Source organism: Panthera pardus, unplaced genomic scaffold (genome assembly GCF_024362965.1).
Source record: "Panthera pardus isolate Hobbes unplaced genomic scaffold, ASM2436296v1 HiC_scaffold_1, whole genome shotgun sequence".
In the NCBI taxonomy this organism is placed as follows: domain Eukaryota; kingdom Metazoa; phylum Chordata; class Mammalia; order Carnivora; family Felidae; genus Panthera; species Panthera pardus.
The window spans coordinates 84,348,927-84,363,120 of record NW_026526654.1 but is presented as its reverse complement, the minus strand read 5'-3'; the positions used below and the strand labels follow the sequence as shown (position 1 = coordinate 84,363,120).

Here is a 14,194-nt window from a genome sequence, read left to right as displayed (position 1 = left end):
CCAGGTTGTGTGGCAGCATCTTGTGTCCCAACCCCCCAGCTCGGTTCCTACTGCCACCACCTCATCCAGGCTCTCAAGCCTTCTTGATCGGATTACCACAAGCTTCTCGTTGGTCTCCCTCTTCCAATCAGGAGGGATTGACACCCACACGGCTACTAAAATGAGCCCCCCAGAACGTCATTCTGAGAAATTAGTCATCTACTTCAAACACTTCGAAGGTCCCCGGGGTCCATTTCCGTAAAATCCGAACTTGTTAGCTTCATACATCAGGCCTCTTGGATTTAGAACAACACCTTGCTTGCCTCGAATTGCCAAAGGTACCCTGCTCGAGCCATGTGAAACCCACGTTTCCCAAATATGCAGTGCTCTTCTGTGCCGGGGGCCTTCCCACATCCTTGTTTCTTTCTACCTGGGATGCCTCCCCGTCTCCTTTCCCGGATCCGGATAACCTTCCTTCTTGAAGGCTCGGTCCAAGTAGCATGTCCTCCGGGAGGCCCTCCAAGCCCGGCAATCTGACTTAGGATGCTCTTGCCCTGTCCCCACGTTACCTTATTTATGTGCCCATTATGGCTCTCAACACTCTGCATCACTGCAATTAATTCTCGATTTGTCTGTTTCTTCCTGAACTGAATATACGACGTCGCATTCAACTCTGTGATCTCGGCGACTGGCGCCTAATAGCAGACACTTTTCTTACTTACGTTTTCTTTTTCTTTCTTTCTTTCTTTTTTAATGAGCTAATGTCCTACACCGTAAGCTCCATGAGAACAGAAATCACGTCTTGGTCATCCTGTCATCTTGACGTCCCACGAGACAATGGGTGCGATGCTTTTCCCATAATGCCTCCTTCCCCCAGTTCAGGAAGGAGCTAAGAAATGAGTGTTGGGTTACAGCCCAAGTTTCTAGACGACACTATGGGAGCAACTGTTGCCCTGAACTAGGCGTTTCTCAACACTCCTACAGGATAGTACTACTTCTTCTAGACGACACTATGGGAGCAACTGTTGCCCTGAACTAGGCGTTTCTCAACACTCCTACAGGATAGTACTACTTCTGCCATTTTATGAGCGAGGAAATGTGGGCTCAGGGGGCTAAGTGACTTGCTTAAGGTCCTGAGGCCGGAAGGGTCTGCTTGCTGGTTCGGTGCGTGCGATTTCGTGACATGCCAAGAAGGCGGTAAACATCACGGTCAGTGAGTGATCAACAGTTCAGACCCAGACTGGGAAACACCCCAAGAAACCTCTGCCAGAGACACTTGGAGAAGATTCTCCGGCACAGACCACTGAGCCATCACACAGCAGCTGGGACTGAAAGATGGTTCCGGAGCCTCTTAGCTCCGTCTGGACCGCACCACCTGCATCCCACAGTGGGCAGCAGCCAACTTCTGGGAGTTTCTTCAGACCTCGCCAGACCAGGGTTTGATCTACCCAGCAGTAAACCCACTTTGCATAACTTCTTTCCAAAAGTTTTCAAGTTGCCCATCAACGTATTTTTTTTTTTTTTAAATCCTAAGGCCTCTCCAGGGTCCTTAAAATCGATCAGTTTTCCATAAAAGAAAGGAAGTATTTTCTTGTTGTTGTTAATTTTATTTTACATCCAAATTAGTTAGCATCTAGTGCAACAATGATTTCAGGAGTAGATTCCTTCCCCATTTAGCCCATCCCCCCTCCCTCAACCCCTCCAGTAACCCTCTGTGTGTTCTCCTTATTTAAGAGTCTCTTATGCTTTGTCCCCCTCCCTGTTTTTATATTATTTTTGTTTCCCTTCCATTGTGTTCATGTTTTGTCTCTTAAATTCCTCATGAGTGAAGTCATATGATGTCTTTCTCTGGCTAATTTCACTTAGCATAATACCCCCCAGTTCCATCCACGTAGTTGCAAATGGCAAGATTTCATTCTTTTTGATTGCCGAGTAATACTCCATTGTATATATATACCACATCTTCTTTACCCATTCATCCATCAGTGGACATTTGGGCTCTTTCCACCCTTCGGCTATTGTCGATAGTGCTGCTATAAACACGGGGGTGCACGTGTCCCTTCGAAACAGCACACCTGTATCCCTTGGATAAATACCTAACAGTGCAATTTAGTTTCTCGAGGAACCTCCATACTGTTTTCCAGAGCGGCTGCACCAGCTTGCATTCCCATGTTGTTGTTGTTTTAATGCAAGGGCAAATGATACAGATGTAATTATTTCCAGGAAAAGCTTTCAAAAGGCACCCGACATTCTTCAACACGAGGCTAATTTCATCAACCTGTCCTCAGTTATCAAATGCCTCAAAACCGCTACAGACTTGGTAACACATCCGGTGGGCTCATCAAAACCGAGTAATTACCTCAGAAGTACAACAGTCCTTCCAACTTTGTACCGCATCTTAAATTCTAAAGTCAAGGCTTTGCATGTGTGGCACATGAGGGTACACGCTGAGCGCGTGAAGGCCAACGGTGCACACGCGACTACGGCGAGACCTCCCCAAACTGCCAGGCAATGCCGGTTTATGAAAGGCAAATAAATGCTCGTAAACAAATTGTACCTCCACGCCTCGGAGCACCATGATCTGACCCCAAGCCTCGTCCTCTTCGTGGGCTCCCAGCAAAAGGCTCCCCTCTCCCCAGGTGTGCAAGCTAAGAGGCCCCCCCCCACCACCCCAACATGCCTTTTCCCTCATCCCCTGCCAGCCAGTTCAGTCCCAAGTCCCGTCCCCCCGAGGTCTCATCACACCCACGCTGGCCCCCTCCACACCCCTCTCCACACCACAGCCAGGAGTATCTTCTGAAAGCAGAATCTCCCCACCCCTGCCTGCTTTGGGCATAGGATCATAAACTTTAACCCCAGTTTGTATCTTTACTTTCAGTACATTAAATTATTTTAATTTTATTTGAGAGAGAGAGAGAGAGAAAGAGAAAGAGCACGAGCAGGGGAGGGGCAGAGAGAGGGAGACCCAGAATCCGAAGCAGGCTCCAGGCTCTGAGCCATCAGCCCAGAGCCCGACGCGGGGCTCGAACTCACGAACCATGAGATCATGAGCTGAGCTGAAGTCAGATACCCAACTGACTAGCCATCCAGGCGCCCCTCAAACCAGTTGTAATCAAGAGCTATATAAAGACCACATATGATGCACAGAAATCAGACACTACACTACCTATACTGTGTTTAGGATAGGAATTCAAAAATGTATCTGTTGAACAGAGTGCAACAGTTGATACGACTTTTCGAATGATAAACACACGTAACACTGGGAAAGCAGGTAAGGGGTTACTGGTAGTTCTGTTTTCTGAAGCCTCCATTATTAGATCTAATAATCTAACCCATGGACACACAACTTTGCAAGTTTACCTTCCTCATCGTTCTATCATCCCTGTTTTTTTCCCCTTAAAGTGCATGCAAAAACTCTGGCAGGTTATACAAAACCAGCCAGTAGAAGTCAAGAAAATGTTCATTTCTGCAGCCTAAAATAAACAACATTTGGAAACTGTTTGGTTTTTTTTTTTAAGTTTATTTATTTTTGAGAGACAGGCGGTGGGGGGGGTGGGAAGGAAAACGAACAGGCAGGCGGAGGGGCAGAGAGGGGGAGACACAGAGTCCAAAGCAGGCTCCAGGCTCGGACCGTCAGCACAGAGCGGGACGCGGGGCTCGAACCCACGAACCGTGAGATGACTGGAGCTTAAGTCGGATGCTCAACCCACTGAGCCACCCAGGCGCCCCTGGTAACTGGTTTCCACCTGAAGGGAAAAGCTACCGGCGAACAAAAGTTTGTTAAAAAAAAAAAAACCACACATCCAATCACCGCATTCATCATCCCAAACTGCAGAGACAGCATGAGTTTACTGCTTTGTTTTCTGGGCCTCGCAGCGGATGAAGACCTTGGAACGACATGGCTGAGTCGAGCAAAATCAGGATGCCACTTTATATTCTCCTGCAGTGTTACTTATAAATGACCCAACATGCGTTTTCCCGCGTGCGCCTGGGGAGCAGGGCGTCCCTCCTGAAAAGCGAGGTTAAGGTTCGGGCCACTTTGCATGGGTCTTCTGTTAAGTCGGTCACCATTCCGCAGCCTCTAAAATCCAAAGGACCTGAAGTTTCTTCCGGAGAAAGCATTTGGAGCCGTGGTGGGAAGACGCGCCCAAGGCCATCCTGCCTGCTGCACCTGGAGTCTGGAGGCAAATCCGGAGTCTGGTGTTTGTATTCCACCCACAGCGCTCCTCCCAAGTCAGGGACTGGGGACGGGATGCTTCCCATCTCATTTCTTAGTTTCTCGGTTCCTCACTGCGGCCGAACCACCAGAAGGCTTTCCCTGTGCCTGATATGACCTCTCTGCCCTTCCCACCCCTCCGGCTCAGTTCAGCCACCACAGCAAAACACCCTCGGGGGGGGGGGGGGGACCCTCCCCAGGGCCCCCTCCCCACCCCTCCCCTGAAATTTCCCAAGACCATTCCTCACGTGATCGGGTTTTCGGGTAACGCTCCAGGTCAACACTTGATTGGCGATAATAACCGTACCGAGAGACGATCCAGAACGTTCGAGGAGTTCTGCCCCAACGAGTCCCAAACCCAGATGATGAGAGACTCCCGCGAACTTGCCAAAACTGGAGGTCTCCTCTCCAGTGAATCAAAAATCGCTGCGGGTGGGTCTCAGGGATCTGAACATCTGTACAACTGCCCCAGTGATTCTGCTCAGCACCCAGATGTGGGAATGACTCGGCAAATCAATATACAGTGGGACTATCTTTCTTGATCTTAAAGCAGAAGGTCGCTTATTTGAAAACAAATTAGGAGGTAGGAAGTTTTAATTAAGTCGTGATGCCAGGGTTTAATTATAGGGCAAATCATTGGCAACAGGTGAGGACATTTAAGAAAGGAGTCAGTTATTATTATTTAATGATTATTTTTGAGAGAGAGGTCGAGCGAGGGAGGGGCAGAGGGGGGGGACGGAGGGCCCGAAGCAGGCTCTGTGCTGTAGCAGCCTTATGCGGGGCTCGAACTCACGAATTGTGAGATCACTAACCCGAGCCGAAGTTGGGACGCTTCACCAACTGAGCTACCCAGGCACCCCAAAAGGAGCTGATTATTAAGGTGGATTATAATAAGAGGCCTAGGATACAGAATAGCATAAGCCTGTTTTCTCAGGAATCGGGTCCATAGGAGCAGCCTGAGAATTCCCGAGAGTAAGTTAGAGTTTCTCCTTAGGAAAAAGGGGAGGAAAGTATGGAAGCAGGCTTAGAAATTCTATTACCAAAGAATATTATGAGTGTTTTTCAAATCCTTTTACACTTCGTATCCCCAACCCCTTTGACTGTTTTCGATTCCCAGATCTCTCTGCGAGCCTAGCAATCCGCCCGCATCCCGTGGAGGTCAATGATACCTTTCTACCCCATTCTTCTCCACCTGTTCTGTATAGCTGTGTACGTGTTCAGATGCACAGCTGACCTTCCTCACAAGCTACTTCCTGACTCCTTTCTAGGTGGTGGACTCCTCGGAGGCGAAAACGATGCCTTCACCTGTAGGCATAGTAATGACCTACAGAGAGCGTATGAGTTATTTGTAAACTTTCTGTAATTAGTATTAGCTATCTGTAAAAATCTTTGGATAGTCTCCAACTCTTCCAAAAACTGAAAAGGAGGGATTACTTCCTAACTCATTCTATGAGGCCAGCATTACTGAGACCAAAGCCAGACAAAGGCAATTAAAAACACGTGACCAAAAAGAAAACAAACAAAAAAAAACAACAAAAAACCACTACAGACCAGTATGCCCTATAAACACTCAGGCAAAAATCATCAACAAAGTACGACAAACCAAATTCGGCAGCATATTAAAAGGGATCAGACACCAAGACCACATACGATTTACTCCCCAAATGCAAGGACTGTTCAACCTATGAAAATCACTGTAACACATTCACAAAATGAAGCCACTCTCCCTCCGCCTCGCGACCATCTCGATGATACAGCATTTCACAAAATTCAATACCCCTTCTCGAGACAAACCTTCAAACTAGAGAGAGGAGAGACTAACTTCCTCGACAGGACGAAGGCCATACATGAAAAATGTGCAACGTGGAGCTAACATCGCACTCGATGGTGCCGGGTTGAAAGCTTTTTCTTCTTAGACCAGGAACAAGGCAAGGATGCCAGGCTTCACCACTTATCATTCAATGCAGTGTTGAAAGCTCTGGCCAGAGCAATGAGGCAAGAGAAAAAGAAATCAAGGGCACACAAATTGGAAAAAGATGAAGTATCTGTTTGCAAATGATAGGATCTTATAGGTAGAAAATCCTAAAGGCTGCCCCCAAAACTGTTAGAATAAACCAATTCAGCAAAGTTGCAAGATATAAAATACACACAACTCAGCTGCGTTTCTAACTGCACTCACAAATGAACAATCTGAAAAAGAAAATTAGGGGAACAATCCATTGACAATAGCATCAAAACCAACACAGTACTTAGGAATAAACGTAACCAAGGGTACACTGAAAACTATAAAATATTGCTGAAAGAAATTAAAGACGGGGGCGCCTGGGTGGCTTAGTCAGTTAGGTGCCGGCTCTTGATCTCAGCTCAGGTTATGATCTCACCGACAGTTCGTGAGATCAAGTCCTACATCCGGCTTTGCGCTGACAGCGTGGAGCCTGCTTGGGATTCTGCCCCTCCCTCCCTCCCTCCCTCCCTCCCTCTCTCAAAATAAATAACCATACAAAAGAAAGAAAAGAAATTAAAGGCAACATAAATTTGAAGACATCTCGTGTTCGTGGACTGGAAGACAGATTCAATGCAATTCCTATCAAAACCTCAACAGCAATTTTTGCATAAGCTTCATTTATTTTTTTAAATTTAAACCCTAAAGTTTGTATGAAATTTCATGGGACCCTAAACAGCCAAAACAATCTTTAAAAAGAACAACAAAGTTGGAGGCCTCATACAAAACTCACTACGCTGTAAGTGCAATGAAAAGTGTGCCTGTGGCCTAACAACAGACATACAGACCAATGGAATAGAACAGAGCCCAGAAACAAACCCTCACACATAACGGCCAATGGCTTTTGACAAAAGAGCCAAGATCATTCAATGGGGAAAGAACAGTCTCTTCAGCAAGTGGTGCTGGGAAAACGGGATATCCACGTGCTAAAGAATGAAGCCGGATTCTTACACTGTATTTAGAAATTAACTCAAAATAAATCAAAGCCCTAAACCTGAGAGCTAAAATATATAAAGCTTTTAATAGAAAACACAGAGGAAAAGTCTCATGACACTGGATTTGGTGATTTCTTAGATAGGACACCAAAGGCACAGTTGATCAACTGGACTGTGTTAATATTAAAAGCTTTAAAAATATATATATTTTTAATGTTTATTTTTGAGAGGGAGACAGAGTGTAAGCCAGGGAGGGGCAGAGAGAGAGGCAGACACAGAATCCAAAGCACGCTCCAGGCTCTGAGCCGTCAGTACAGAGCCCGACGCGGGGCTCGAACCCATGAACTGCAAGATCGTGACCTGAGCCAAAGTCGGATGCTCAGCCGACTGAGCCGCCCAGGCGCCCCGATATTAAAAACTTTTGTGCATCAAAGGACACTCTATCAGAGAGTGAAAAGACAACTCTCAAAATGGGAGAAAATATCTGAAAAGGGATTTATATTCAGAACTTCTAAAGAACCCCCACACATAAACAATCCAATATTTAAAAATACACATCCAATTAAAAAAAAAAATAGACAAAGACCTTGAATAGACATTTCTCCAAAGAAGCTCTAAAAATGGCCAGTAAACACATGAAATACTGCTCAACATCACTTATCATCGGGGAAATGCAAATCAAAACCACAGTGAGTTATCCCACCACCCCAGCTGGGACGGCCACCACCAAAAAAACCTCCAGAGAAAAGATCAAGTGTTTATACAGAAACCGGAATGCTACTGCCCTGCTGGCGGGGAATGTAAAGCAGGGCAGCCATTGTAGAAAACCACATGGAAAACAGTTCCTTAAAGAGTTAAGCCTAGAACCACCGTATGACCGAGCAATTTCTCGTATATACCTGTTAGAACTGAAATCAGGACCTCAAACAGATAGTTGTGTTCATAGTGGCGTCACGATAGCTAAAAAGTGGAAACCACCCAAATGTCCACCAAGAGATGAAGGTCTAAAAATGGGGTGCATCCATACAATGGAATATTACAGAGTCTTAACAGGGGAGGAGATTCGGACACCTGCTTCAACCTGAGTGAATCTTGAAACATTAAATGGAAGCAGCCAGATGCAAGGGTACAAATACCGTATATTTCACTGATAGGAGTTACCTAGAGCAGTCACACGGATAGAGAGTAGAAAAGTGACTAGGGGCTGGGGGTCAGGGAAATGGGGAGTTAGTATTTAATGGGTAGAGTTTGTTTGGGAAGATGAAAAATCCTAGCGATGGGGAGCGGTGATGGCTGCACAACATGGATGGTGCTTAACGTCACTTCGCTGCCCACTTAAAAATGGCAGAAGCAGGAAACTCCAGGTTATGTGCATCTTCTGCCATAAAAGAGAACCCTTTGATTACGAAAGCCACAGAGAAGAGCTTGGCAATGAAGTTACACCTTTTTGAAATCTGGATCTGCTGTTTTCCAGCTGAGGGACTCTGGGACAATTACTCAACCTCTGAAGAGTTTTAGTTTCTTCTTAACATTAAGAAAAAGTAAAATGCTGAGTGTAGGGCCTATCCTGCCATCAACTAACAAGTGATGGGTTATTTTAGCAGCTCTGGAAATTAAAAAAGGTAGGTTATCATAGAAAAACATAAATGACAAAAGGTAAAAAAGCTTCAAACAAACATGAACACATACTGGGTGACAAGGACACTTGAAAAAAAGGGAGGGAAAGTCTTGGCTTTTCAACAGTTCATGAGAAGCTGTCTTGAATACAGCGAATTTCACTTATTAAAAGTTCAGTATGAAGCATGTGATAGACATCTAAAAAAGAGAATGCAGGGGCACCTGGGTGGCTCAGTTGGTTGAGCGTCCGACTTTGGCTCAGGTCATGATCTCACAGTTCGTGGGTTCGAGCCCCGCGTCGGGCTCTGTGCTGACAGCTCAGAGCCTGGAGCCTGCTTCGGATTCTGTGTCTCCCAATCTCTGCCCCTTCCTTGCTTGTGCTCTGTCTCTCAAAAGTAAATAAATGTAAAATGATAGATAGACAGAAGGCAAGCAAGCAATCGTAGGTCCCCACTGGCGGTCCAGTTCACCTGTTACGAAGCTTATTCTAAGAACACTGTTCCAGAGAGATGAATAAATAAGAGTGTTACCAGGACAGGTCTCCCAAGAATGAAGAGCGGTGGATTAAATATAGCAGATTAAATATAAATAAAGGCAAGGTATGGAAATTTAAGTTACTGAACAATGGAACGGGATCTCAAGTACTCAAGCACAGGTGAATATTCTCAAGTGACCGATTTTACAGGAGCGAGGACTACACCGCAAGGGCTAAGGGAGCGCTAAAAACAGTAAGAGTCTAGGATTCTAAATTTACATTTTTAAACTCGGAATTTTTGGAAAGGCAAGGCGACTACCTAAAGACCAATGCAGGCACGGGATTACAGGTGCTGGTTCACACACACGGAATGCTGTTCTCGGAAAATCTCTTTGGGTAACAAAAGCAGCAAGTTTGCAGCAAGAGCAGTAAAGGCACTTCCCCAAGTGTATACAGCTGAAGCTGGAACACCACAGGGGTCAGGGGCACCATGTTTGTGCAGCCAAAAAAATCCAGGTTGAACTTTCAACTCCCCCAAACTTAACTATTAATAGCCTTTTTTTTTTTTAATCTTGAGAGAGCGAGAGAGACCACGCAAGTGGGGAGGTGCAGGGAGAGGGGGAGAGGGAGGGGGAGAGGGGGAGAGGGAGAGGGAGAGGGGGAGAGGGGGGGAGAGGGGGAGGGGGGAGGGGGGAGAGGGGGAGGGGGGAGGGGGGAGAGGGGGAGGGGGGAGGGGGGAGAGGGGGAGGGGGAGGGGGAGGGGGGAGAGGGGGGAGGGGGAGAGGGGGAGAGGGGGAGAGGGGGAGAGGGAGAGGATCCCAAGCAGGCTCCACACGGTCAGTGAACAGCCTGATGCGGGGCTCGTACTCCCAAACCGTGAGATCGTGACCGGAGCCGAAATCGAGAGTCGGGCGCTTAACTGACTGAGCCACCCGGGCGCCCCCCTAATAGCCTACCGTTGGCCTGAAGCCTTACCGATAACATAAACAGGCGGTTAACACACATTTTGGATACGTTATTACATACCTGCGTTCTTAGAATAAAGCTAAAGTGTTCAGAAAGTCCTAAGGGAAAATGTGTTCACCGTACTACGATACCGTGTCTAAGGAACAAAATCCGCTTAACAAGTAGGACCCACGCAATTCAAACCCATGTTGTTCAAGGGTCTGCCCTTCCCATTCTCAAAGACGTTTTAGGCAAAAAAGGGGAAAAAAAACCACACTTAAAAACCCGCAAGCACAAATAAACCAACTTTAATAGATATTATTTTGTATTTATATAGCGCCTTCTTCAAGAACCTTAGATGCTTTACAGACATTATATCTAATTAATCCCCACAACAACCCTGTGAGGTAGGTATTACTCCCGTTTTACAAGACAGGGAGACTGAAGCACAGAGAGGTTAAGTGACTTGCCCAAGGTCACACAGTTAAATTCACTGAGGAGCCAGGACCTGAGCGCCTTAGCCTCCCGGCTCCCAGTTTAATACCTCATGAGAGAATCTTTAATGAAAAGTATCCTTAAAGAAAGTATCAAGAGTAGTATGTTACGAAAGTGAGGTCTTTCTACTGCCACCACGGAAAAGAAAAACCCGATACTGATCGGTAGAGGCAACGAGATCCATATATTACACATTTCCTTTTTTCCCTTTTCCTGAAGTCTCACGGCCCCCGTCTTGAGCAATCGTCTACAGGTGAAGTTTCTGAGACAGGAGCCGTACGACTTAGCAGTGAGACTGAATTTAGCATATTTACTTCCGGTTACGATGACCTGTGGAAATTTTTATTCCAATATACAAAATATGGGACAGCCATCCCAGCAAACATGTACGTAGTTAGCAATCGGCCGCCATTTACACCGTAAACCCACCCCTCGTTTCAGTCACAGTCAACCAACAATCTCACAATGCTTCCTCTCTGGGTCCCTTCTCTCGCTATACCTGCATTTGCCCCCCAACCCCAACCCTGTGCTTTTAAAGTCTGCCGCGTCTCGGGTGAGCTTCCAAACATTTTACGCAGACGCGGCTGTACTAAGAGTAAAAAGGAAATTGAGACCCATCGCCCCACAGTCCCTCCCCTGACAAATCATACTATTAAACACGGTGTAGATGTGAACAGTGTGCGACTACCAAGGAGCTCAACGAAAATGCTAGAACTTGCTTCGACAGGAAATTTCGCCTTGCCTTTTACTGTGGTTTTTACAATGCAAAATGGAGACACGAACACAGCGTAGTATCCCAGTGCTGTACCTCTGTGCAAATGACCTCATCTATCCTTCTTATACATGCTGTGGCCTAACTCAAGTAAACAACGGACTCGGCCTCACTCTACTTCCTCTGCGCTGAAAGCTACGGAAACACAGCCGTAAATCCCGAGACAATTTGGTTTAAGCCCTCAAAATAAAAAAAATGTATCCACCTCCCCCGTCCTGTGACCTTCCCCTCCCCCTTCCCCGCATTCTCAGTCGTGAGTCTCTGTGCAACGTGGTAACCAGGCGGGCTACGCAATCGCGATCGATCGGTATAAGCCCGTTCCAGCCGGCCGTAAGGCTTTAGCGACTGTATCTGAAAGAGCAAGGTGTCAAAATACGTCGTAATTTTTCTCCCAGCGTATCTGTCTAAACAGCCCCATTAGCCAAGCGACCCTGTTAAAGATCAGTTCACGGAACGAATATAGGTGAAGTCATTTCCTGAGCTAAAAGATACAGATAATAAAATGTTAATAAATAGCAGCAGACAAAAATTTTTTTTCGTGGTTTTTTTTCATATTCAACAGTATTAGTAAAATAAGTTTAGAAAATTACAGCAATTAAAAAAAAAAAAATCACTGCCTGAAAAGACTTGAAGAACATCCAAGGCCTGATTGCTATGATTCTGAATATACAGTCAATTATTTTCTGCACGTTACATTCGGCCACCGTCAACTCACTGATGCACGGGGAAGCGTCAACCTCAATGGTTTACATACACTTTACATTACATATATTACTTCTTAAAACCCCCGACAGAATGAAGTCTTGACAAATGCAAAGCTTAGTTTCTGAACACTCTTCCAGTAGATCTGCAAAGATGGGGGGGCGGGGGGGGGAGGGATGGGGAGAAAAGGACTTGCTTCGTGTGTTTCTGGTCTGCTTCCTTAAAATTTCATCCTCGCCCGGTTTGCAGCTAGGCACCCAGGCTGCTGGGGTTACGACAGGTTCCTTCTTCCCAGGGTAAAGAATGACATTCGAAAAGAACGTTAACTGCCAAGACACGACTTTTCCGAACACGGCTGCAACTTGAAACGTCAGGGTATTTAAGGATTCTGAAGACTGGTGAGCCACCACTGCACCAGAATTTCATCGATGGTTCCAACCGTGACAGGGAATTTTTGATAAGTTTTTTTACTTTACAAAATTAAAGCTGAGTAAAATCAGTGACTTATAAACCATGACAAAAGGACAAATATTTAGTCAGAGATATCAGTTCCTCCTGAAAAAGAGTATTTACCTCCTCTCAGTGTAATTTTTCTTAAGGTATCTTACGATTTAAAATGGTTTAAAATTCACCTTAAAAATAGAAACAAACAAAAGGATGAGTTCAATTGACAAAAACTAATAAAAATAAGCTCAAATTTACTGACAGAATCATGGGCACTTCATACAATACTTAGACTCTACCAGTTTTAAGTAAAATAAATAAGAAAAAAACTTATAATTACAAAGCCAGTCTTTCCCCTTGGGGAAACAAAAAGCCACTTTTGACCAGTTGTTCCCTACATATACATATACTGTATATTATTATAAGCTTCTTCAGAGAAGCAAAACATATTTGTCTTCCTGACACCGGATTCTAGTCATCTGTTCGTTTTTACATCAGAAAGGCAACTGCAAGTGTTGGGCCCAAATGTAGTTCTGGTTTACGCCTGAAAAGACCACCGGATGTTCCTTCTATGTGTGTGTATTCGACACGGGCAAATTGACGCGGTGCGTTCAGTATCACCTCCCGAAACGATCGCTACAACCTAGCACAGATTCCCACTCTTTCTCCTGCACCCCCAAGGAGTTCAAACCATTACTGGTGCGACGAATAAAGAGAAAATGCATGTCAATTACTGGAAGGCGGTTTCCCGAGAGGAGCTGCTATCTCTGATCTCACTTCCTTGTGTGGAACTGCACGGACGGCATGATACCTGAGCAAATAAATCAACTACCAGGATAGGAAGAGCGTGTGAATCCACAGTCTTTGCTTTATTGTGTGCAAAGTGTGCTACTGCCCCCTGAGCTTCCTGCATTTCTCTTTTCTTGAAACATCAGTGCTTGATCCTTTGCAAAGTAACCAGAGAAGAAATGAGGCAGAAAGTATCTCTTCATCACGGTCCCCCTCAGTCCCGAGACTGATAGAAAAGGATGTAACCAGACTCAGAGTTCTTTGAGATATCTGATGTCAACCCGTAGAATTCTTCAATAGCTTGCGCATCAATTTTCTGCGGGGCAAAATGTAAACATTAGTACGAAAGTGAGCTCTGGGAACTGCTTCAATCCAATAAAACTTTCTTCCACATTTCTTAGAATCGTGTCTTTCGTCGGGGCTATAAAACAGCTCTGCACAGTAAGAACAGCTTAAGTTAAAAGGGCTGATGATGCCAAGTACTGGTAAGAACGTGAAGCAAACAGGACTCTCAGACACAGCTCGTAGGAATGTAAAACGATTCGGAGACTTTGGGGAAACGTGTCACATTGTCTTCTATACCCTGAACACACAAACTACCCTTTGATCCAGCAATCCTATTCCTAGGGGACAGAATTTCTACCTGGACTGTAAGAAACCACGAATTCCCAACCATTCGTGACCTACGAAAATGGCAATTTCAGATGGTCCCACCTAACACACCCAGGAAAAATGAGTGCGCGTGTCTAGCAAAAGACTTACACCAGGGTCGTGGAGGCAGTTTTATTTCAGTAAGGGGCAAAAAGGCAAGCTTCCAACTCGT

At 45.6% G+C, this 14,194-nt stretch overlaps 1 protein-coding gene across 2 annotated transcripts in view; it reads right to left on the bottom strand.

Annotated features, from left to right (window-relative positions):
• Positions 1-10,461: 10,461 nt before the first annotated feature.
• The window catches only part of USP12 (ubiquitin specific peptidase 12), a 104,055-nt gene continuing 100,322 nt past the window's right edge, over positions 10,462-14,194 (bottom strand). For both annotated transcript variants that reach the window (XM_053900701.1, XM_053900703.1), the window contains one exon: positions 10,462-13,687. In XM_053900701.1, coding sequence (XP_053756676.1) covers positions 13,586-13,687 — 102 coding nt within the window. In that variant the 3' untranslated portion in view covers positions 10,462-13,585. The remainder of the gene's footprint in view (positions 13,688-14,194) is intronic.